Source organism: Podarcis tiliguerta (genome assembly GCF_965153285.1).
Source record: "Podarcis tiliguerta genome assembly, chromosome: 12".
Taxonomy (NCBI): domain Eukaryota; kingdom Metazoa; phylum Chordata; class Lepidosauria; order Squamata; family Lacertidae; genus Podarcis; species Podarcis tiliguerta.
This window is the reverse complement of record NC_139545.1, coordinates 28,428,527-28,454,332: the sequence shown is the minus strand read 5'-3', so window position 1 is coordinate 28,454,332 and position 25,806 is coordinate 28,428,527. Positions and strand designations below refer to the sequence as shown.

Genomic DNA, 25,806 nt, shown 5'->3' with positions numbered 1-25,806 from the left:
TTTGGGAGCAGGCACCGGAGGAAAAGTCTCTTAGCTGTATCTGTTTTATTTGGAGGAGAGAGAGGGCTACCGAACTTGGAGGAGTGGGGGAAGAATATGATATGGGTACTAGAAACAAGAGGCATTGTTTCAATGTATACAGGACAACAGTAAAAAGGTAACAGTTTGAATCAAAGCTTTTTTCTACTCAAGACTCAAAAGCTAAGCTCACTTCAATGCAGGTGGCTCCCCTAAAAATAAATAAAGTTGCACGGTGTGTCAGTCGGTGGAGAATTTGCCTCACCGCTTTAAAATCAAGTCTGACATATATGTATATTTACACACACACACGATAGTTTTCTTTTCCTTGGAATAACGACTTTCTTTTAAATCCAGAGAAATAATGTGTTTGTGTATGTGAATATGTAGCTTAAACTGTATTTGACAGCCTCTCTTACAGGCAGCGCTAGCAGACATTTCCACTGGGACCATATCTCACATTCCAAGGCCAGAGCTGCAGGAAACGGACACCGTTTCAGAAACCAAATAAAACATAAAAACCCATACCCCATAATTCTTGTGATCTTTCCTTCAAATGTGGTGGTTTCCTGACCCTCCCAGCAACACATTATAAAAAACCTCCTGTATTGAAGAAGCAGGTGGAGTCTCCGCTCATTTACCAATGGACGGTCACGCAATTTATCAGAGCAGGTAAAACCTGCCTATCAAAAGAAAAAAGAGAGAACTATGTAACTTGAAAACTGGGACATTGTTGTCAGTAGAAAGTGGATCGCCCACCCACAAGCTGAAGAATCTATTTATCAAACAGGGAAGTGTAAAGTCCATTTTCTTTTTTTCTCATTAACTCCAATGAAACATTGATTCTTAATATTCTGTCAAGGGCAAAGCAGATGTGACACAGAAGATCTGTGAAAAGGATCTACAGCTTAAAAAAGCAATCAGAAAGCTGCAGGGGGCAAGGAGGGTGGGCAATGATTTGGATCCTGACCTCTGCATGGGGGTGGGTTGTGTTTTTCCCCCATGCAGCTTTTGGTTAAAATGCTTCCCCCTCATCCAGCTAGCCCAAGTTTCGACTGGGAAAATAGCATAATGGGAAGGGTTCCTATTCATTCTTGGATAGTGATATTACTATTTTTATCAAAAAAAAAATTACATAAAGAGTTTTAAAAGAATTAAAAGTTTTAGTGCTTATTATAGGACATTTTCTGATAGATAAATACATGATGTGTCTCATGGAAATCTGATAAGTTTTTATTCTTTCGCAGACTATGTGAAAAAGTAGTCATGCAGAAATGTATGCCTCCTTTTGTCACCTTTCTCCATCTTCATTTTCCCCTCGTCCAGCACTATGGCTATTATCTGAATTGCCCTCTAGGAAGTTTTGGTCTTTAAATAAACCCCAAAAGCAAGAATCTGTGTTTTCAGATGTCCTGCATCACTTCCGATTGGGCCCTAAAAATCCCTTTGCTTTAAAGCCAAGTGATAATCACAGTTAATACATAATTAAACCACCACAACAATATAATCTGAGAAGGTAGGAATTTGTGTAGGCAAATTAAATAAGTATATATTGGATTTCTGTAAAACACTCTTAGGTGGAGCTTCTCTTGCACCAGAATTGCAGTTAATGCAGAATGCTGCAGCACGGTTGCTATCAGGAGTGAGACCATGACAGCCTGCTAAGAGTTCTGCACTGGCTGCCAATTTGTTGCACAGTCTAGTTCAATATGTTACTTATTGGTATTGTATAAAGATTGCTGACACCTACTCATTTGAACACTGAATATGTCTATTGACACCAGGCAGGCGCTTTCGCTGTATCCTTTTCAGCACCTGCTTAAAACATTTGTTTATCCAGACAAGGGGATGTTGATGTGCTTTAATCTCTTTTTATTCTCAATTTCAATTACCTTTTAAACCTGTTTCCTCCTTTTTCACTTTTGCATTGATCACCTCAATATTTAGAGGTTTTATTACAATAAAATGGTGTGTGTATGTGTGTATATATTAAAACAAATAAGTAAATAATATTAGCTACCATGAAGGCCTAGAACCTTGCTAATTTTTTTATTAAACTTCTTTCATAAAAGGCTTTGTGAGTTTGGGACATTTGCCACCCTTTTCATACTCTGAAGACCCGTCTCTTCTCTTTAGCTCTTAGTAGCTGATGTATAGCACTACTGAAGTAGGAGCATTGGAAACTGCCTTATTATATTGACACAGAGTTGGTCCATCTAGCTCCGTATGGCCTATATTGGTTTCTTCTCTGTGGTGCAATGGGTCAGTGCATCTGGCTGCTAACCAGAAGGTTGGTGGTTCAAACCCACACAGGGATTGGCTGTGGGTAGGATTCCTGCATTGCAGAGGTTGCAAGAGATGATCCTTGGAGTCCCTCCCAAGTCTCTGATTCTGGGAACTGTGTGCTCCCATATATGGTTAGACTACAACCCCCATCATCCCTGGCCAATTTAGCCAAAGGTCGTGGATAATGGTCATTGTAGTCCAACAACATCTAGGGACGCAAGTTTGAAGAGTCTTAATCTGCATTGACTTGTAGCAGCACTCTGGGGTTTCAGGCCCTGGAGAAGCCAAGGTTTGATCCTGCTGGGATCTATGTGCAGAGCATGTGCTCTACCTACCGAGCAAAAGCCCTTCCCTGGACTACTACGCAAGTAAGTGGTTTTGAAGGGGGTTTATAGAAAAAGAAAAAGAAAGAGAAATGTGCAACACTTTAAACTAATTTAGTACAACTGCTATCCACCTTAAAAAGCAAATGAAGAAGAAGAAGCAGAAGAAGCCCAGCTCTTTGCATTCCAGATTTCCCTGGAGGCTGCCACAGCTATATAGCAAAGACAATTTAAGAAGCATCTTTGTCTTGGCAGTTCTGGAGGCTTCCCCCCCACCCCTCTTTTGAGAGCTCCTTTGGTTCTGTCATATCTCAAGCTATGCAGCAAAAATATGATCAATTACTCCTCTGCAGCATATTGAATTGAAGCCTTTGAAGAATTGCCTCTGGGAAACAGAAATCATCTCATCATGCTCTGCTCTTTTTAAGAAGAGACATGAAAAACACCAAGAATGTGCTGTATTAAGTGCCATTACGAAAGCAAAGGCTTTGTGCACATGCAACCTAATTTCCTCAAGCCGCATCAGTGTTGTTTGGTGTGGGACGTAGGTGGCACTGTGGTCTAAACCACCGAGCCTCTTGGGCTTGCCGATCAGAAAGTTGGCAGTTCAGTTCCGTGCCATGGGGTGAGCTCCCGTTGCTCTTCCCCAGCTTCTGCCAACCTAGCAGTTCCAAAGCACATCAGTGCAAGTAGATAAACAGGTACCACTGAGGCAGGAAGGTAAACAGCGTTTCTGTGCGCTCTGACACTCGTCATGGTCCTCCATGCGCCAGAAGTGATTTAGTCATGCTGGCCACATGATCCAGAAAGTGTCTGTGGACAAACACTGTCTCCCTAGGCCTGAAAAGAGAAATGAGCGCCACACCCCATAGTCGCCTTTGACTGGACTTAACCATCCAGGGGTCATTTACCTTTACCTTATATATTATCAGGAGAAGGTGGGGGGTTTTAAGAGAGAGAGAGAGAGAGAGAGAGAGAGAGAGAGAGAGGTGAACATTAAACACAGGATTAAGGGCAGAAACAGGAATGGGGCAGGTAAGCATTATCCACCAGTAGTAGCAGTTGACACCTGTTTTTAATATATATTTGGAGAACTTCCCTGTTTTCTGAAACTGTTCTCCCTATTACAGCACCAGATCATTTCATTTCGGTGTCCACTCTAATATTTCCTCTCACCTTCATTTGTCAAGAATGTTAGCTGTTAGCTGAATGTGAACTGACACACCGGAACAGTGTGCATTTGCAGAGCCTGTGAGCACACAACAGAAAGTGGACCTGTCCTCTATATGCTGGCCTGAAAACACTTGGACTTGCTGCAGCCAAATCACCTCCACGTCTTAACTCAATAAAGGCACCACCTTGCCATCTATGAATTAGTTGCTCACAGCACTGCACTTTTTTGTAATCTTCCCATTCATGTCAAAAACCACAGCCAACCTAAAGTCAAGCATTCCCTTACATCTCCCCTTCTCCCTCCCTTTGACACGCTTTGGACAGAGAATAAGGACAAACAGGGGTATTATTTCACTTAAGCACCACCCATCCCCCACAATTTATTCCCTCTTTCCCCACCTCTCCAGATTTCCAGGTTCTGCCACTTCAGATTCCATTTGTTCTGAACACTGAAGCATAACCATGTAGCCCCTCTTGGCTGGTTAGCATCTCCTCTCTTCCCCACCCCCTCACCATCTCTCTCACCTCCTCCATCCTTTCTGGGACATGCCTTGAGTAAATTTGGCTTTTATTTTACTTTCTCAATAATAACTCCCTGTGTACTTTGATGAATGTGGCCATTTCTGTGGTAGACGTACTGGACTGACAGCAGCCTAATCTCTTGCAGAATAGAATAAGGGCCACTTAGAGGAGAGAGAAAAGATTCTCCTAGCAGTTGCATAATCCTGCTCAGCAGTCATTCACATTCCAGAAGCAGGTTACAGACATGTATGTCCTGAACATGCCTGACAACATCCTACCCTGTTGTCACAGGTCAACATTATCACCAGTTTTGTTTGAATTGCTAGAATTAATAGAGTGTGCGTATGGAGGGATAGGGATTTATTTAAAAACGGGACTGGAGAAGAAGATAAATGCATTCATGTTGTAAATGCTTATAAAACTTAAAAAAAAAAAAAAAACCCCACAGAAGACAGGATGAATGTTAAAAGGACAATCTGAAAATGCATTTGTTCTATTCTGGCAGACACGGAACTGAGCTCATTAATTTTCCATGGCTGTTACAATGTGCTAACTGATTTTATAAGTATCTGTTTCAAAGATAACATTGATGTTATCCAGTACGTATATGCATAACATAAATGTCATGTTAGGATTTTATTCTATTCCACACATTATCATGTCTACTTCTAAATGAGATAGATCTGGTCTGAGGTAATTGCCTGCACTTAGAGCTCCATTAATTTATTTTCCATTCATACCTGTCTTTCAGTAAGATCCAGGTTTACTGCTATCTCATATCTCCGCAGCCTGGTGAGGTAGTTGTGGTGAGCAAACTCTGCTTCTAACTCTCTGATTTGCTCTTTGGTGAAAGCAGTTCTTTCCTTCCTTGGCTTACTGTTGACTTCTGATTTGTAATTTCCTTCTTGAGAATCTGAAATAAATGAAAGATCAAATCAGGAGCCATGATACGTTTATGCTTTATTAGGAAGCAAAGATTTAAGGTGAAAATATCATTCGAGATGGTATTGTACAGATAGGATTCGGAAAGTATTGGTATAGACAGGAAACGTCATGCAGGAGGTATTCTGTCAAATTCATGGGTGCTTGCAATGCTACAGCCTACTGAAGGCACAAGTGGGGCATGCTTCTAACTCTCTGATTTCCTTCTTATGTACTGCAGGTACAGCTCTGGCTGCTAGAGGCAAATACCTTGAATCACCTACACAGATGTCTTTACAAATATATCTCAAATAACCATCATGCAACCACCATTCAAACATCCCCTGTTTAAAATGAGGAAGAGATGTTTTTGTTGTTCGCGTTCTTTGCAATATGCAATATGACTGGATGCAATGATTAGCATCATGCTGTTTTATGTAAAGGTCATTTGGGATATGTCTGATAGAAGTTTAAACTTGCAACATTTAAATATAAGATTGTTCTAATAGTTTTTCCTAAGCATTCCTCCAAAGAAGGGCTCTATAACCTAAAATGCATTGGGATTGTGATCACTTTGGATCAATGAGTTGTCTGCCCATTTTATATTCTCTTTTTACACCAGGCAAGATATCTTCTACTATAAAATAACTTTCTCAATGAAGCAATGTCATAAGAACGGCACCTCCCTGAAGGCCTTTCCCATATTAACATTTGAAAGCTAGCTCATTGCTATTTGACTATTATTAGCTGGCTGCCACTGCTTGAATGAATTGGGATTTTCCTACATGGATATCACTGCCTTGTAGGAAAAACCATGTCCCCTATGACATGTGAAAAATACATACACATTTATTTTTCCACATATATTTTCCTACACATAAGAATCATATGCAAAGTGGCCCTAAAGCAAACTATGACCCATGTATCGGATTACCCTGCCCGCCCCAATTTTATATCCATTTGTTTCTAATCTTGGCATGCTGCGTGCTATAAATCCAAAATTAGCTAACGTTCAGCATGAGAATCACTAGTCAACTTTTGGCTTCATCAACCATCTTAAAAATGTCACAGATAAATTCACACTTCAGCTGCTGATTTAAATAGAAACCTGCATCAACTTCCAAGCAGACAAGCTCATAAGCAGTCTCTTTATGACTTTCGCTGAAGGATGAGTCACTGGCATGCCTGAGATGGCCTTGTTGGCCAAAGAACACCATAACTACAGCAGATCTTATAAGCAGACAAGAATGGTTTGGATTATAACCAGCTCCTATGGAGGGTAGAGTGAAAAGGGTTTAGTTTTCATTGAGAACTTCCAGTAATCATTGTTCCTACTGCCAAAGTCACTGGAAACTTCTATGAAAGAAAATTCATAGGCCTGTCTGCTGATATACATCTTAAAATTAAAAGAAATGTTGAAAGGCAAACAGGATATAAAAAAGACAAATATAACAAACTCTACCAATACGGCATGTAAAATGCTGATTATGAAGGCCAAAGAATGAAATTCAAAGGAACTCTGCACCTCGCCCTCCTCCCTAATGGCATGTACAAATAGAAAGCTTACCATATACTTCCAGGAAATGCCAGTAGGCTTTGGCAGTGCACCAAGGCAAGGCAGTTCCAACAGTGCAGATCGGCCTCCTCGAATGGCTGCCTACAAGCCCTGAGTATGCAGGTTTGCTTTGGGCATCATGATCCTTATCTGTCCTGTAGCTGCAACAACTGCTATGAGATCCTATGGGAACCAAGGAAGGCAGAGCTGGACAGCTCCACCCTGCCTGCCTCTAAATACCAGCGCAAAGATGTGCTTAGGAGCTGACAGACAACTCTGTTGGCCTGAGGGAAGAATGACAGGAACAATCACAGCCCCATCTTCCTCTTCATTCCTAAAAGTTCCTTGTGTTCTAGTGTCTTTGTAAAGGCAGTCCCTTGTGCCCCATTAGGCAATTCTTTGTTGCAGGATGCAACAAAGCCTGTTGAAGTTAGGAAACAGGTAAGCCTGCACCAGCCATTATTTGAGGATGTCTCTCAGGAACAGCTATTGCAATCTGCACTTTATCCTGGGTTGCATTTCTGGTTTGTTAATTATTTATGGGTGTTTTGTTTTGTTTTAATCAGGGAAGCAGGCATTTGATTAACTGTCCTGTCGTATTTTTTCCAAATCTCAGGCAAAGCTTGACAAACACCATTGCCATCCAGAATCTTACTATTTGAAATGGCACACTTATTTACTTAAGAACAGGTGCCCCCAGATTTTACTTTTTTTTCTTTTTATTTGTGTGTGTGTGTTGGTATAGGCAACATGGTGCTCTCCAGAAATTGTCCCATCAGCCCCAGCCAAGATGGCTAGTGGTAAGGGCAATAGGAACTGTAACCCAGTGTCTGATGAAGGGCAGCACATTGGCCATCCCTGCCATAAATGGATCTACGTATGAGTGATGCATTTCCAAGCCTTGTGACTGTTATACCAGATGAGAAACCTACTGGTAAATTCAACCTCCTGGTACGGTCAGCTAGGGAATGCGATGGGCTATCGTCTTCTGTCTGACCTGAACTTACTGGTTCAGATTGTCTCTATCTCAAAAAGGATATTCTAGAGCTGGAAAGCATGCAGAAAAGGGAACTAAAATTATCTGGAGCTGGAGCCCCTTCCCTACAAGGAAAGACTATAATATTTGGGGTTTGTTGTGTGTATGTGTGGGGGGGACTAAATCTTGATGTCATCCAGTGAAACTTAATTGTCAGGACAGACAAGAATAAGCACTTATTCATACCACCACATGACATGCAATTGATTTCTGGCATTGGCTCCCACGAGATGCAATGATGGCCACAAGGCTTGATCATTTTGAAAGGGGATTAGAAAAAAACGAATGGAGGATGCAGTCCCCAATGGATACTAATCATTGCAGGGGTTTATGGAACCTCGCAAGTTCAGAGGTAGCACATCTCTGAAACACAGTTACAGGTGAGCATCAATGGTAAAAGGCTCATGCGCTAGAAATAGCTGGGTAACCAGGATGCTAGACTGGATGGGTCAGCAGTTTTGCTCCTTATGCTCTAGCGCAAGAGTGGGAAAATCTGTGGCTCTCCTGGTATTGCTGGACCTCTGTGCTGGTCCCGGGGGTAAGGTACCTTGGGTGTAGCAGAGTCCACACGAAGAGGGGCAAGGTCCGAGGCAGAGTGCCGGGCGGTGAACAGGAACGCTGGAACAGGAGGCTGTGCAGGGAACAGGAACACCGGTTGGTCGGGGACAGGAGGCCGAGCAGGGAACAGGAGTACCGGATAGTCAGGAACAGGAGGCCGAGCAGGGATCAGGAACGCAGGAAGGTCCGAAGCCAACAACGACGTTGCTCCCGCAACCTGGGGCCGGGCTGACTGGGCTTTTATCCTCTTCTAAGGCCAGGGGCGGTCCCGGCCCCCAGGAGCCCCGCCTCCTCTGGCCTTAAGGCGAGCACTCCTCCTGGGGGCAACCAGTTCCCTTCGCCTCTCTGCTCTAAACCTCTGCAGATCAGGAGAGGCCGAAGGGTTACTGGGCCCTGGAGGAGGCTCACCTGTGGCCACTGAGTCGTCAAGCCTCTCTGGGGCCAGAAGGGCTTCACCTGGGGCCAGCTCCTGATGCACTGCCACAGGTGCAGGCTCTTCAGCATCTAGGCCTTGCCCCAGTTCAGCCGGCCCTGGAGGCGGGGACTCCTGTGCAGGCCGGGATTCCTCTGTTTCATCCTCCGAATCGGAATCCCAGGCCATCACACCATCCCCCCTCCCAGGCCCCCCCCTCAACCGAGGGTCCGGACCCGGCTTGCCGGGGTACGTCGCATGGAACTCTCGGAGGCAGGCAGGTGCGTGGACGTTGGCCGCAGGTTCCCAGGAACGGTCCTCCGGTCCGTACCCCTTCCAGTCAATGAGATACTGCAGCTTTCCCCTGCGGTATCGGGAGTCCAGGATGCGTTCCACCTCGTACTCAGGCTCTCCCCGAACCAACACTGGCTGCGGTCGGGGACGGTTCGGGTGGAACTCGTCGGGTGGGGCCACCGGACTCAAAAGGGACCTGTGGAAGACCGGGTGAACCTTCAGGGTTGCGGGTAACCGGAGACGAAATGCCACAGGAGAGACTTGGTCTACGATAGGGAACGGGCCGGTGAAGCGGGCGTCCAACTTCCGCGAAGGTCGAGAGGGGTGGAGGTGGCGAGTGGAGAGCCAAACCAGGTCACCGACGCGAAGTTCCGGCCCCACCTGGCGGTGGCGGTCGGCCTGGGCCTTGTACGCTTCCTTGGCCCGGTGCAGTTGCTCCACCAAAAGCTGTTGCTGGGACTGGAGCTCTTGAAGCCACTCCGTCACCGCCGGGACTGCGGATGTCGGCAGCACCTCTGGAAACAGCCGTGGATGATAACCATAACTGGCCTGGAACGGGGTCTGCTGGGTGGACGCATTCACCGCGTTATTGTAGGCGAACTCCGCCAATGCCAGGTGGTCGACCCAGTCATCCTGCTGGTAGCTGCAGTAACACCGGAGGTACTGCTCCAGCACCGCGTTCGCCCGTTCCGTCTGGCCATCGGTCTGTGGGTGATAGGCTGACGAGAGGCAGACCTCCGTCCCGAGGGTCTGGTGTAGTGCTTGCCAGAACCGGGATGTGAACTGAACGCCCCGGTCGGACACCACGCGCTCAGGTAGGCCATGCAGGCGGAAGACATGCTGAAGGTACAGCTGAGCAGTTTCCTTGGCTGTGGGTACAGATGGACAGGGAGCGCAGTGCACCATCTTGGTGAAATGGTCGGAGAAAACCAGAAGGCAGGTACAGCCACGAGACGAGGGTAAGTCCACTACAAAGTCCAACGAAACCGTGTGCCAAGGGTGCGGTGGAACTGGCAATGGCTGAAGTAGGCCGGGGGGTCGCCCGGTAGGTCCCTTAGCGCGCCGGCAGACATCACAACCAGCAACGTAGCGAGCCACGTCAGCCTTCAGGCGGGGCCACCAAAACTCTCGACTGACCAGATGGGTGGTCCGATACCGTCCAAAGTGCCCCGCTGCTGGGGCATCATGGGCCATCCGGAGAACCTCCAGCCGTAGTGGCCCTGGCGGGATGTACAGACGACCGTGGTGCAGCAGAAGGCCCTGATGCAGGACCAGCCCCGGATACTGTGGGCTGGACCCTTCAGCCAGCTCCCGGAGTCGTTCCTGGGCCCAAGCGTCGACCCGCTGCTGTTCCCGCACCCGAACCTGCAGTGGCTGCGCCTCCTGGGTGGCCAGGAATGCAGCCGGAGGTAGGATCGTGGTGGGTTCTGCTTGCTGTACCGTGTCTGCGTTGTCTTCAGGTTTCCGGGACAGGGCATCCGCCTTCTGATTCTGAGAGCTAGGGATGTAGCGGATCCGGAACTGGAACCGGGAAAAGAACAACGCCCACCGGATCTGTCTTTGGTTCAGCTTGCGGGTGGTCTGGAGGTACTCCAGGTTCCGGTGGTCGGTTCTCACCTCCACCGGATGTCGTGCCCCCTCAAGATGGTGGCGCCAGACCTCAAAGGCTACCTTGATGGCCAGTAGTTCCCGCTCCCACACAGTATAGTTACGCTCCGCTGGTAGGAGCTGGCGGGAATAGAAGGCACAGGGTAAGAGTGGCGCTTCAGGACCAATCTGTTGAGACAAGACGGCACCGAGAGCCGTACTGGAAGCGTCGGTCTCCACCACAAAGGGTCGAGAGGGGTCAGGATGTTGTAAGATTGGTGCCCTCTGGAAACAGGCCTTCAACCCCTGAAACGCCTCCTCTGCCTCCTTGTCCCAGGAAAACGGCGTCTTTGGGCGCAGTAGCCGGGTCAACGGGGTGGTGCGATGAGCATAATCAGCGATGAAGGTCCGGTAGTAATTGGCGAACCCCAGGAAACGCTGTAGGTCCTTGCGGTTCCGGGGTGCCGCCCATTCTTGAACCGCTGTCACCTTCCCCGGGTCCATTTGCACCCCATCTGGAGAGAGCCGGTGACCAAGGAAGTCCACAGTCCGCTGATGGAACTCGCACTTGCTGAGCTTTGCGTACAAACGGTGCTCACGCAAGCGCTGCAGCACGGTCCGGACATGTCCCTCATGGCGGGCCGGGTCACGGGAGTAAATCAGTATGTCATCCAAATACACCACCACGTACTTGTCTAACAAGTCCTGAAACACGTGGTTGATGTAGCGTTGAAACACAGCAGGCGCGTTGCACAAACCGAAAGGCATAACCAAATATTCGAACTGCCCGTACCGGGTCCCAAACGCGGTCTTCCACTCATCCCCGGCTCGGATCCGAATCAAGTTGTAGGCCCCCCGGAGGTCCAGCTTGGTGAACACCTGTGCCCCTTGCACCCGCTCCAGCAGCTCCGAGATAAGGGGCAAGGGGTACCGGTCTGGGACGGTAATTTTGTTCAGGGCTCGGTAATCATGGCAAGGGTGGAGTTCCCCACATTTCTTCTTAACAAAAAGCACCGGTGCCGCGGTGGGCGAGGTGGAAGGCCTAATGAACCCACGCTCCAGGTTCTTGCGCAAGAAGTCCTGCAAAGCCTCGCGCTCTGGCTCTGTTAGGGAATATAAGCGACTCACTGGTAAAGGCGCTCCGGGTTGGAGGTCTATGCCGCAGTCAAAAGGCCGATGCGGCGGCAGCTGGTCCGCCCCCCGTTCCTCGAACACGTCCTGGTAGTCCTGGTACGCGGCTGGGAGCGTGGGTGCTGCCTCCTCTGAGGGCGCGGACGCCAGCGTTCCGGATTGAGCATGGGAACATGGGACTGGGAAGTGCACGGTCCGTTTGACCCAGTCAATCTGAACGTTGTGGGCTTCCAGCCAGTCCATCCCGAGCACCAGGGGGAAGCGGGGCATAGAGGCAATGTCCAAAGTTCGCAACTCCCGGTGCTGCTGGAGACACAGGACCAGAGGCTGGGTCTCCTGAGTAACGGCACCTGACCGCAGAAGTCGTCCGTCAATCGCTTCCACCTGGACCGGTACTGGCTTGTTCCGAAGTGGCACCTGATGATGGGCGGCAAAAGCAGCGTCCATATAGGAGCGGGTTGCCCCTGAATCTACCAAAGCATGGGTGAGGATCCAGGGCCCACCTGGAGGGTATAAACGTACCGAAACCATAAGATGTTGCAAGTCCATTGGTGCGGGCCCATTCTGTACGGTTTGGGACCCCCGGTAGCTAGGGCCATCAGCTACTGGGGTTGGCGGTTTCCCTGCGGCTGGCGTTTCTCAGGGCAGGACCGAGCGAAGTGTCCACTTCCGCCACAGTAAAGACAGAGATTTCCATCCCGACGCCGCGCCTTCTCTGCGGGGGAAAGGCGTGGCCGCACTGCCCCGAGCTGCATAGGCTCCTCCGTTAAATCAGTTGTGACCGTGGGGCTGCCGGAAAAAGCTGGTGCCGTGAACTGGAAGTGTCGGCGACCCCGGGCCTGACGACGATCCTCCAACCGGTCGTCTATTTGTAGACTCCGTTGAATGAGAGTGTCCAGCGTGGTGGGGCGTTCCATTGTGGCCAACTGGTCCAGTACCTCGTCCGAAAGCCCTTCGAGATACTGGTCCCGCAGTGCCGAGTCATTCCAGGTCAAGTCCTGTGCCAACAGCCGAAACTCCGTGGTATATGTGGCCACCGTGGACTTGCCCTGTTTCAAATGCCGAATCGCCCGGTTGGCTTGACTCTCTTTCTGGGGGTTGCCGAACGCGGCCTCCAAACGATTGCAAAACCCCGTATAGTCTGCCAGCAAGGGGGAGTCTTGCCTGAGTAGCGGCAACGCCCACTTGGCCGCCTGGTCCTTTAACAAGCTAATCAAAAAGTGCACCTTGGTACGGTCGTCAGGAAAGTTCCGGGCTCGTCCCTGAATATACAGTTTGGCCTGGGCCAGGAACATGGGAAAGCTGGCCGGGGCTCCATCAAATTTCTCAGGCAAAGCCACTGGGTACTTGCCCGGAGCCGGGGCGTCGGCCCCAGGAGCCGGTAGGGCTTCCAAGCGTTGCTGAAGTGCCTCAACCGCGTCACTGAGCTGCCGCACGGTGTGAGACAAGGCCTGGTTCTCCTGGGCCAAAGCCACCAGTGCAGCCGCCTGTTCAGCCATGGCCTCTGGCTCTTCCCGAACGCACCCCTACGAAGGGGGAGTGCGGGAGGTGGCGGGAGCAAACTGTGCTGGTCCCGGGGGTAAGGTACCTTGGGTGTAGCAGAGTCCACACGAAGAGGGGCAAGGTCCGAGGCAGAGTGCCGGGCGGTGAACAGGAACGCTGGAACAGGAGGCTGTGCAGGGAACAGGAACACCGGTTGGTCGGGGACAGGAGGCCGAGCAGGGAACAGGAGTACCGGATAGTCAGGAACAGGAGGCCGAGCAGGGATCAGGAACGCAGGAAGGTCCGAAGCCAACAACGACGTTGCTCCCGCAACCTGGGGCCGGGCTGACTGGGCTTTTATCCTCTTCTAAGGCCAGGGGCGGTCCCGGCCCCCAGGAGCCCCGCCTCCTCTGGCCTTAAGGCGAGCACTCCTCCTGGGGGCAACCAGTTCCCTTCGCCTCTCTGCTCTAAACCTCTGCAGATCAGGAGAGGCCGAAGGGTTACTGGGCCCTGGAGGAGGCTCACCTGTGGCCACTGAGTCGTCAAGCCTCTCTGGGGCCAGAAGGGCTTCACCTGGGGCCAGCTCCTGATGCACTGCCACAGGTGCAGGCTCTTCAGCATCTAGGCCTTGCCCCAGTTCAGCCGGCCCTGGAGGCGGGGACTCCTGTGCAGGCCGGGATTCCTCTGTTTCATCCTCCGAATCGGAATCCCAGGCCATCACAACCTCCAATCTCTGGCTATGTTGGCTGGGGTTTATGGGAACTGGAGTCCAACAGCAGCTGGAGGGACTCATGTTCCCCACCCATGCTCTCACAGTATGTCACATTCCTAGATTCTGCTCTGACTCTTTAGTTCGTGCAGCCTGCCATTTTATCTGCTTGCCCAGGCTGTACTTGCCCTGCCTTGCCCAAAGGATGGTCCACTCAGTTACACTTGCCTGGACTGTGTTCAGTCTGCCCGCTGCAGCGTGGATAAAACTCAACGGGTTTTTTTAAAACAAAAATGGATTGTTTTATTTACATCGGATTTTTTAAAATTTAAATTGGATTTTTAAAATAAAATGCTTTGGGCAGAAAAATCTTTCTAAAGATAGTTTTCTATTTAAGTTACATGATAGTCCAAAGGCTATTCATTGAAATAAGGATTTGTTTTAAGTTTTTCATGTGTGCTAAAACTCAGTCTAAGTTTATTAAAAAATATATGTTTAACCACATCAGTTAACAAACATGGATACATGTGCTATAATGTTATTGCTTTAGTTAAATAAATTGCTTAAATTGTTATTAAGGAAATGATTGTTTTTCTTCTACCAATAAAGTACAGCAGAAAATATAAACAGTTAACTTACTAAACCTCACAATTATTTCATAATTATCTGTCTATGTATTTCTAATAGTATAACCAAATCAGTAATTTTTGAGATAACTGTAAAAACTACTCTGAAAATTTATTATTCCAAAAATGAAACCTTCATCTGGTTGTAAATATCAAGATTACACCAACCAGCAAGAATAATTCTTTCTGTAAAATGATTTAAATCAAGTCTGACTCATGATTTAAATCGTGATTTAAATCGATTTGATTTAAATCAAATCCATCCTGGCCAGCTCTGCCACCTACTCCCCCCCCCCCAAAAAAAAAGAACCCGCACAGCATTGCACACATTTCAGCATCTTGCACGAACTGCTTGTTCGGGAAGGCTACGTGGCTGGTGATAGCTTTGCAAGTCTGAAGCATTTTCTCAAGGATAAATAAACTGCTGGTTGGACAGTTACTACAGTTTGAGTGGTTTGGTTGTCACCGAAAAACGCTTTGCATATTGCAAGCAAGACTATTAAACTGAGTTGCATAGCTGGTCAGATTTTGTTAGCCAGAAAGATCCTGCATGAGACCTAAGCAACAGGGGAAGATTAGCTATTCAGACATTCTTGCCATTACTGGATAGAAACTATGCCGTAAAACCATTTTGGCAGCAGTGCTTCTATCAGCAGCAGTAGCTTTCCTTGGCAGACTGGCATATGGGTAAAGTCTGGGTTGCAGTTTTATTGCATATCACTGAATGTACGTGTGTCATACGGCATCTGCTTTTGGCAAAGCCCTCCGGGCTGAACTGTGGTGAGGCTGTTTTACCCAGCCTCATCGTTTGTTGGCTTCCTAGTCTCTCATTTGCTTTATGGGGCTATGTTGGGACACAATGAAATGCCTGGAGTAGAGTAAAATATCTTGCATAAATTATTGCTAAACACTGACTAATGGTAGAATTCAAACTGGTCTCTTTCATGAAAAAACAAATAATCGTCGCATCCACACACAGTTACAGCTACATCTTTTAAATATATCTATCACTATCTAGTCTCGATAAAACAAGAAGAGGAAATTCTTTCGCAATATCTAGCACACGTAAAATATATTAACACATGTTTTCTTGCTGCTAGTTGCTCTCACAAAGTTCTGTGGTGAAGAAAGATTATCACTGTAGAACAAATTATCATTCACTTTAAATGTGGAAGCTACTGGATTATCCTCTGAGATATACCACTATTGTTACATTGGCCGCACTGATTAGGGTGAGATTATAATTTGCCAAAGACCAGCCAGTAAATTCCTGAATAAAACTGGTTATCTCTAACGGCTGCTGACCATACCAAAAACATTATTTTCTATGCCCAGTGTATTAAACACTGACTAATCTATGACCTTATTGAAATGAGTTATTCTTGTGAATGTTTGGGGCTGTTAAATTTTTTAACTATATTTACTTTAATTTAAAATTTTCTGCCTACTTTAACACGTTGTAAAATTCAATACGGCAAGAGAAGAAGGGTATATATAAGGCTAACACAAACAAAATAAATTCTAAAATTGGAAAGGTACATAGAAATGTTAGACATTAACCACAAAGTCCTGGTAACAAGGCTTATGTAACAGAATTATAAAACTTTTAGTGACTGCGTTTCCACAATTATCTGGCTTTCTCTCAAGTTGCAGTCGCACTTAACTACTTCTGTTGCGTTACGCAGAACTTCACAGACCTACAGTACTTACAGGGATGTGCAAGATGTCTGCTTGAGATTCTCCGAGAGAACACTCTAAAAAGAGTGGACTTCAAAACATGATATATCAAAGACTCTTTACTTCCCCTGCCTCACAACACAAAACTTCTAAGCAGCTTCCACCTTTGCATCCCTTATACCTACCTGCCTACAGAAGAACATTTGCATGATGCCCCCATCATCTCTATTTCTTCAATTAACTTCCCAAAATGCCATCTTTCCCACGACCCTTTGCTTTCATCCTTTGAAACAGGTCTAAACTGCAAAGGGGGTCACTTTTCACAAACATCTTTGGCTGCTGTGAAAAGCACTCTAATTTTCAGGAAGATTTGCAAAGAGGAAGAGATGTGTTCGGCTTTCCAGCACCATTCCTGAGTTAGGACAATGCTTCAGCTGGCTTTGTGACATAATAAAATAAAATCTTAATGCTAATGTGGTGTTTAGCAATATCATTACACTGGCTATGTGATTTCTGCATGGCCAGTTATCCTAGGGGGTGGAGTTGGGGGGTAGGATCTGAGTTCAGCAACATCCAGGTTCCTTCCCCATCTCTGCTATATGAGCAGCCTAAGCTACCTCTGGCTAAACCCAGAGAGACTCACAAGCCCCATTAGTACAATATGGTTCACATACCTGACAGCAATAATAATAATGGCAGAATTTCACTTGGATAAATAATTTTTTGTACTGAATGAACAGCAAAAAATGCTATGCAATTACAAGCTATGGGGGAAATGTGCATTTAGCAGATGTCTGATTTTTAAACTCCTGCATACATTTGACTGGTTCCTGTCCTTCGTTTCATGGCCTTGTGTTATGTTATGTGCAACTCTTTCCCCGTTGTTTTCTATTAAAATCAGCTTTCTCTGGATACTCTTTAGGTATGTTGACTCTGTAAAGTTTGATTGTTTTGATTCCCAAAGCAGTATTTTGTTTTATTTTTTGCAGGAATTTATTTTCCACTTTCCTAACAGCCAAGATTAAGAGATTCCATCCCATCTTGAGCTTGGGATCTATATTCATAGTATCACCTAGATTTGTTTTCTCTTTGGTGGAAAATGGGTGGAAAACCTAGAGGAGATTTCTGGCAGATTTCACGTCAGCTTCCCATCTGTTTTGCAGCTGCTGCAACTGAGGCAACCCCCCCTCGAGTTTTCCTCTGCTGCCTGTATCCTATGCCAAATGGTAGGTGTAGCTGCAAAAGGGGGGGGGAATCTGAAAGGGCCCCATAATGCACTCCCTTTTCCCACATAATACTTTAAGTATTAACATATGGTATATAACACCTGAGGTTAAAGGAAAGCATTATGTAAAGCTTGTATTGTTCTCCACACTCGCTGCTATATATTTCATAAAATGCAGATGAGTGATCAGGTGATGCTTAGTTTGATAGCTTTTAGTTCTGTAAAACTTTTGGGGATTTTTGTAATTAAGCTAACTCAAGAAGACAAACAGGAAGTATGGAAAAACATGCACACTTGCTTCCAAGCATTGTTTTCTCTTTCAACACCCAGAGAGGATCTTAAATTTAACAAGTATAGTAAGGGAGAAAGGTTGTAATTATTTGCAGAGGGACATACAGCTTCTTTTAATATAAGGAGCACCAGGTCCTTCATTTGCTAGGGAAATATTCAACCTTTTAAATATATATGAAGAAGTAAAGTATATAGAAAATAGATTATGGTAATGATTGTGAGAAGATTAAACCAGAGTACAGTGGTACCTCAGGTTACAGCTGCTTCAGGTTACAGGCTCCGTTAACCCAGAAATAGTACCTCAGGTTAAGAACTTTGTTTCAGGATGAGAACATAAACCGCGCCGTGGTGGTGCAGTGGCAGCAGGAGGCCCCAGTAGCTAAAGTGGTACCTCAGGTTAAGAGCAGTTTCAGGTTAAGAATGGACCTCCAGAACGAATTAAGTTCTTAACCCGAGGTACCACTGTACTTGGTCGCCACCATTCACAATAACCCTTCTGCCATTTTGATGCAGATATCAACGGCACAACTTCCAGAGTCAAAAATACATAGCATAGTGACAAATAAAAACAATACCCCCCCCCCAGTTTAAAAGGCCATAGTTTATTTAATGAGCCATATGCCTGGGAGAAAAGTTATGTAACGAAGGCATCAGACCTATCAGTTCAATAGCTTGTACTTCTCTGTTCACAAAACTGTGCCTGTTGGTTGGAGGACCAGTTGTCAAGATTGCTCTGTACCATCCTTGCTTCCTCACATTACAATTGGTGATAACGTAGCCTCTGAATCATTTGTCACACACACTCATTCTAATTTGGTTCACCAACACTAAACCCACATTAGAATAATATGTCGGAACATGCCAGGTGGTGCTCTCTGCAACCACTGGTTTGTCAGTATATATTTGGATATGGAGTGAGAATGCACACACCCTTTTCAGAGTTATTCTAAACTTTCTTTGTCTACATTCATAAGAAAGGTCTTTTATTTTCTTAAAATTAACTTTCTTAGACTGTTATGAAGAGCCCTCCTTTCCACAAATACGAGTGTGCATGTTAACTCAGACTTTGCTGGCTTTCAAGTTTCCATTTCTTCCCCATCCACAAATGCACAAGCTCCCATCTGACCAAAAATAATAAATAGCTTGCATGTAAGCCAAGGAATGTAGGCTTTAAGTTTTCCATACTTAGCAATAAAATTGAAAAGCTCACAAAGTTTAAGGCAGGTTGAGTTTCTTTATGGCTTTATTACTTTTTCACTTTTTCCTTTTTGTTCTGTAGAAAGCCAGCTCTTGAGGTTGCATTTTGCAAAGGACAATGGCAGTTTTGTATCGGCAAATCAATTGTGCTCAAAAGCATCAATGCTATACGACAGCAAAGATGGGACTGAATATTGCACAGCTCAGTCCCAATTCTTTGCAAGATGAAACACCCAAGAAAGGAGTCATAAAGTTGCTTCGTTGTGAGCTCTAAGGCTCCAATGGTCAGCACGATGGTTCTTGGAGTCACCAGGAATGGCAGCAGCAACATTCACAATCTAGGCTGGTGGGTTTTCTCAAAATCATATAGTATTCTGCTCCTCTTAAACACTTGCTTATGACCAACAGCATGTTAAGCAGCAAATAAATGGAAGGAGGCTATGAATGAATTAAACCCTTCTGTTTTAGTTGTGAAAACAAATGGGAATGCATATGACTGATTTCCAAATGAAATTTCCATTTGTGACCTGTTAATTTATTCAGAACTCATTCATTTGAACTGGAGTCCTTGCTTGGAAGTGTGCAGGTCATAGAAAGGTTATGGGGAGAGCAATCAAACTGGCTCATTGGAAAAAAAATTGCATCATCTCTAAGGAAGTATCCATAAATCTAATGGTTTGTATCCACATCATTCCACACAGAAAACGCCAATCCCAGTGGCAACAGCAAGGAACGGGAGGGAAGCTATGAAAGAGGTTGTCACAAGCTTCATTGCTTATATTATCCCCCCCCCCCAAATCTGTGGGTTCCCTTTATTTTGTTTTAATAATTTATAAACCACTTAACATAAAATATTTCAGCAGTGATTAAAAGCATATCAATATATGAAAGATAAAAATCAGTTACCACTAATGTTGAAAAGCATTCTCTTAAAGCAAGCAGAACATGAACTCAAAGACACTCCCCACTTGAGCTCCACAGCAAGAGGTATTTGCAGGCATGCTGCCTCTGGTTACTGAAGTAATACAGAGCATTCATTATAATGGATACCCTCCATGACTATCCAATCTCCTTTTTAAAACCATTCAAGATGGCAGCCATCACAACATCCTATGGTAGCAGATTCCATAGTATAGCCATGGTGCTATGTGAAGAAGCACTTCCTTTTGTTTATATACTTGCTTCTGCTTAAGACTAGTAAGGGTAAAGGGACCCCTGACCATTAGGTCCAGTCGTGACCGACTCTGGGGTTGCGACGCTCATCTCGCTTTATTGGCCGAGGGAGCAGATTCCGGGTCATGTGGCCAGCATGACTAAGCTGCTTCTGGCGAACCAGAGCAGCGCATGGAAATGCCGTTTACCTTCCCACCGGAGTGGTACCTATTTATCTACTTGCACTTTGATGTGCTTTTGAACTGCTAGGTTGGCAGGAGCAGGGACCGAACAACGGGAGCTTACCCTGTCACAGGGATTCGAACCGCTGACCTTCTGATTGGCAAATCCTAGGCTCTGTGGTTTAACCCACAGTGCCACCAGCGTTGCTTAAGATGAGCTGGCAGCTAAATCTGCCTTGCTGCTGAGTTCTTCTGCACCTGCAACTCTCTACTCTGGATTATGAGGAATACAGTCTCACAGATCACTTCTTTGCTGTGCCACTCTGTGGTTCTGTTGGTTTAGATAGCAGTTAGGGTACATCTGTCTGCCATTTTATTAAAATGCCCTTAAAATTGGGACCTTTTATTCCATCTGATCTTTGACAGATATGGGCTTTGAGTAGGTTCACAGAATGAAAAAAAAGAGAGGAAAATTAGAGTTAAGAAGAAAGAAACTGGGTCTACCACTGAAAGCAGTAAGGAGCTTTCAGGATGCACACCTTTTAAAATTGCCTCTGAGGGCCAAAGTAAACATGGCGTAAAATGCCACTTTGCATTTAACCTGCACATTGGAAAATTAAAAAGCGCATGACACCTGTTTTGGGGGGTGGATGATAATTAACAGGATTGCCGCAGGCACAGGACAGGGGATGTAACACTTTCCTCTCTTTCCAAAGTCCTAAGGAAAATCCTTCCTTTCAGTCTGTTATTTGCATTGGGAGGAAATTCCACTATTGACACCATTTCTTCCCAGTGCAACTAGTAGTTTTGGAGAAGGGATTTTACTCAAGTCTTCAGCAGTTATGCCTCATGCTACTCCTCCTCCTCCCTTAAACGTGTAGTATAGACATGTTTGTTTTTCTGGTGGAATGTAAAACTGAAATACCTAATCCAGCAAAGAGGTTCAGTACATAGATAAGGGCAAACTGCAGACAAGACAGGACTGGAGCTATAGGCAAACTCAAGCTTTTGAGCCTGATATTTCTGGGCATCTCTGGGAAGGATGTGCCAATACATTACATTAGACTTCACTCACAGAGAACAGTGAGGGAACAGGATTTTCCAACAAGAATGCTTTCAGAAACATGAATGGTTAGGGTATTCTGCATCAGCTGGTGTAACTTTCTGCAATGTTTGTTGGAATTTCCAACCAAATCTGTCAAAAGTGCTTGAAAAATCAAGTGGCTTTCACAAACATGCTACATCCATGGTCTATATTTCAACAATGTCTATATGGCATGAAAAAGAACCTCTTGATATTCTCTTGTTCACTGTATCCTTAACATCCTTTTTCTTATGAAACAAAAAAAATGCCAGTCATTTAATTCCTGGTGTTTGTACTAAAATTTCTGTTAACATGACCTTTATAAAGCCCTTTATATAGCAACCTATTTGCATGTAGGAGTGAGAGGGAAGGTCACTCTTTTTTCCTTCCCCTGGCCTGGTCCTCACATCCTCTCCACCGGGAAAGTGAAGGAGATGGGCTGGTACTATAAACACCCACAAATACTTCACCAAGAAATGTGGCTGCTCCAACTCAGAAGGGTGGCTACAGGGCTGTTCTGATGGAAGCCCAAAGTCTGAAAGAAGCAACAATGCATTGGAGACTATTGTAGCAGCAATTAAACATGAATGGTCTGACTATTATCCAACATTTCCGCATCGCATTGCTTTCTCCGTCTCTATGGTAAGCAGTTTTGCCTGGTGTTTGTTTTCAAAAGCTCAGATTACACATTAGTAGCATACAGAGTATCTAGCTTAACCATGCATTCACAAATCATTTCCCATTTCATGGTCTAGACTCAAGTTATCTGTTTTCTTTCTAAATCCTTTCTTCCTTTCTTCCTTCCTTCCTTTCTTTCTTTCTTTCTTTCTTTCTTTCTTTCTTTCTTTCTGATTTTGTCTGTTGAATCCAAGCTAACCTCTGTAATAGTGCTAGGAAGAATTACTGTAGAAAAGAGTCTGCCTTCTCTGGTTTATCATATATGTGCACCTATGTCCGCTACATGTGCTCTAGCCACATATTTTATGTTTCTTACTACTCCTCAGAAAGCATTAAAACGAAACCTAAAAGGGCCAGCTGTGCTCATAAATGCAGGTTAGTAAATAACCAGACGTTATCTGTTTTTCTTCCTTTTTTCAGACTCCACAGGGCTGCCAGTGTATGTGTATTCTACTATTTCATTCACAGTTTACTTTTACAGCATCATCCCGAAGTGCAACACTCACCATAAAAGAAAAGGAACAGTGGAAAGTGCTTTCCCACCTGCAATTAAATGGAATTACCTGTCTTTTAGGAGAAGGCAAAATAAAAAGGGGTTGTAAAATATTAAGAGTTAAAACATCTGAAAAAAAGATTTTATTGCCCATGTTCATGTGAAAGAGTCACACATTTGTTTTTGGGGTCCCCCCACAAAAAAGACTACCTGCAACTATGAGACAGATAAATCTAATGAATAGACTGGGATTTCAGCAGTGCAGTCCTATACATGTTGACACAAAAAGTAATGTCTCGATACCTTCCTTATAGCAAATTACCTCTTATTTGGCTCAGATTGAATGATAACCTCACAAACTTGTTTCTAGGCTCAGTGGAGGAACAAGCTAGCATACACCCCATGAACGCCTTCCAGACATGCCTATACCCCACCAAGAGCCCCAAATGTCCATATGTAGGCATCATGTTTGAAGAACACGTATGTTTGTAAAATGCACACCTTGAATCATGCAGTCATTTCCCAAATTTAAGTGGAATCTCATTAAAAACAAAAAGATTGTATGGAAGAAGGAAAAAAAGAACAATGATCAGAACTGCCCTGAGAATTGGGGATGTTTTGGATAGAAGCCAAACTCTTCTTCTTCTTCTTCTTATTATTATTATTATTCATTTAATTTCTATATGTTTAAGGAAAAAACACTCAAAGCAGTATACAACCGATATTAGAACATCAAATAAAACAATCCAGAATAAAACAATAATGAAGAAAGCCAAATATAACGTTTACATCCAAAGCAACAAAATTAAAAGGAAATTAAAATATTATCTTAAACATTTCAAAATAAAACATTACTAAAGGAAGTCAAATATAAAATGCTCATTCAAAGCAGCATAATGAGCAAGAGAATAAAATTTGAAATAAAATTGGGACGGGAATAAAACTCTCCCCTGTTCAGTATGTGGTGCTTTTCTTTTCCCTTTCCCTCATCCCATCATGTACCATGAGGCAGAGAAGGAGATATACATCCATTTTGGGGCACAATAGAGAGATCCTGAAAATATTAGTAGCTGATCATTAGCAGTCGATGATGTATCCCTATCTTAATCAGAAGAGAAAGTTCATTCTGTTGACATTCTCATTTACAGCTTTCCCATAGGAAAAACTTTTGGGTAGTTATTAAATCCAGATTTGCATTTGTTTTTATATCATGTGTATCCTTTATTTTCCTGGTATAGTCATTGTAATCTATACTGCAAAGGCATTAAAAACAAATCTTTCTCTGGCAAGTACAGTAAAGTAAAAAACAAACAAACACACTCATCTACTGTTAAGATGCTTTGAAATTTAACAGAAAGCAATATACTAATGCATAAATGCTAAATCAAGTATAATTTACAAAATATATACTCCAAAAGTAATAACTAGCATAATTTTTTTATTAATTGCAAACTTGTACCAGCTTAATCATGCTACACATTTGTCCATTTGGCTCTTATTGGAAGATTTCTTAACTTGTTTTTCCATAAAGAGTTTAGCATTGTCCCTCTGCACATCCCGCTGGGTACTAGGTAAAGGTAAAGGACCCCTGGATGGTTAAAGGCAACTATGCGGTTGGGGCACTCATCTCGCTTTCAGGCTGAGGGAGCCGGCGTTTGTCCACAGACAGCTTTCCAGGTCATGTGGCCAGCATGACTAAACCGCTTCTGGTGCAATGGAACACTGTGACAGAAACCAGAGCGCACGGAAACGCTGTTTACCTTCCTGCTGCAGTGGTACCTATTTATCTATTTGTACTGGCATGCTTTCGAACTGCTAGGTTGGCAGCAGCGGGAACAGAGCAAAAGGAGCTCACCCCATTGGGCAGATTCGAACTACCTCTAGGTACTCCTGCCAATGTGGCAGTAGTGAATCATAATCAAACAAACAGTCATGAATCTCAAATTTTAATATGAATTAGCTATGGGATTGTCCTCCTGACAAACCATGTGCAGACTTTTTAAAAATATAAAAATCTATCTCCCAAGTAACTTGATTCATATTTAATGTCTGTACAGTACCTGTAAAGACCCGTGTGAATTACAGTACATGTATATCTCATGCATTCTGGTTAACACAAGCAACTCGGGGTTAACTTAGCTGCCAAAGTTCAGGAATCGTATGAAGTCCTATGAAATCCTATGGAGACACTGTGAATTTCAATTGTGCAGTTGGCTGTTTGGTTAATTGAAAGTTTTGTCATGTTAATCTGAGGGCCATCCAGGGCTGGCACTGTTTCAGAACAGATTTACACAACTGCACTTCTGCACTTGATGAGTTGCTTTCTCTTTCGGCCTAGATTGTACCTTTCATGTGGCAAATAGCTCATCTGAATCACTCATCAGAACCATAAATCATGATTTGGCACAGCACCAATCAACCCACATTAGGGTCATTCAACCCACATCTTACTCTCTTTAAACTCACTCCAGCTTTTGATTAGCTAGTAAAATATGTCAACAAATTAGAGCTGAGTAAGTTAAAAAGGGTTATTCCAGGATGACTTATCATGTAAATAAGTCATCAGAGCTGCTGACCAGTTCATTATATTCGCCAAGAGGTTTGCTTAGCCTGCCTCACAGATTCACAGGCCTGGAGCCTACAGCAACGCTGTCCAGAGTGTTTAAGGCCCAGCCACATTACATGGCCCCAAAAAGACATTTCCCTGAGAAAGGCTGTTCATCAGTCCTGCCTAATACTTCAGGGCTCTGATCTGCAGGCTATAAACTCTGCCCACAATGCAAATGGCCAGAAGCAGCAAGGCTAACCACTGCTCTATTTCATTTTTCTTGGGACGCTGGGTAGAATTTTACTTGATGGGAGCAATACCCAACATTATACCAATATGTAATAAATTTATGAATTGCAAGATCAGTGAGCTATACAATGGAAATTGTGATTTGCAACCCCAAAATTTAGACTGACAAAATAACAGGAACAACTTGATGTTGATTTGTGTTCAGCTGCTGTCACCTGTGGATCTAAGATTCACAGGAGATCAGCTAACTCAGATTTCCACTGAAGAGCAGAAATTCCTCTGCTCATTTTTTTTACATGGCTTTGTCTCATGTGCCTATGTCTTCTGAGCTTAGCAGAGATTCCGTAAAAAGAATGACACAACTTTTAGAAGACACCTGTATCAGGAGGTTTTTAAT

The 25,806-nt window shown here is 44.7% G+C and overlaps 1 protein-coding gene across 1 annotated transcript in view; it reads right to left on the bottom strand.

Annotated features, from left to right (window-relative positions):
* Positions 1-25,806, bottom strand: part of MEOX2 (mesenchyme homeobox 2) — a 68,241-nt gene that overhangs the window by 7,528 nt on the left and 34,907 nt on the right. The window contains exon 2 of the mRNA XM_083405509.1: positions 5,063-5,235. Coding sequence (XP_083261635.1) covers positions 5,063-5,235 — 173 coding nt within the window. The remainder of the gene's footprint in view (positions 1-5,062; positions 5,236-25,806) is intronic.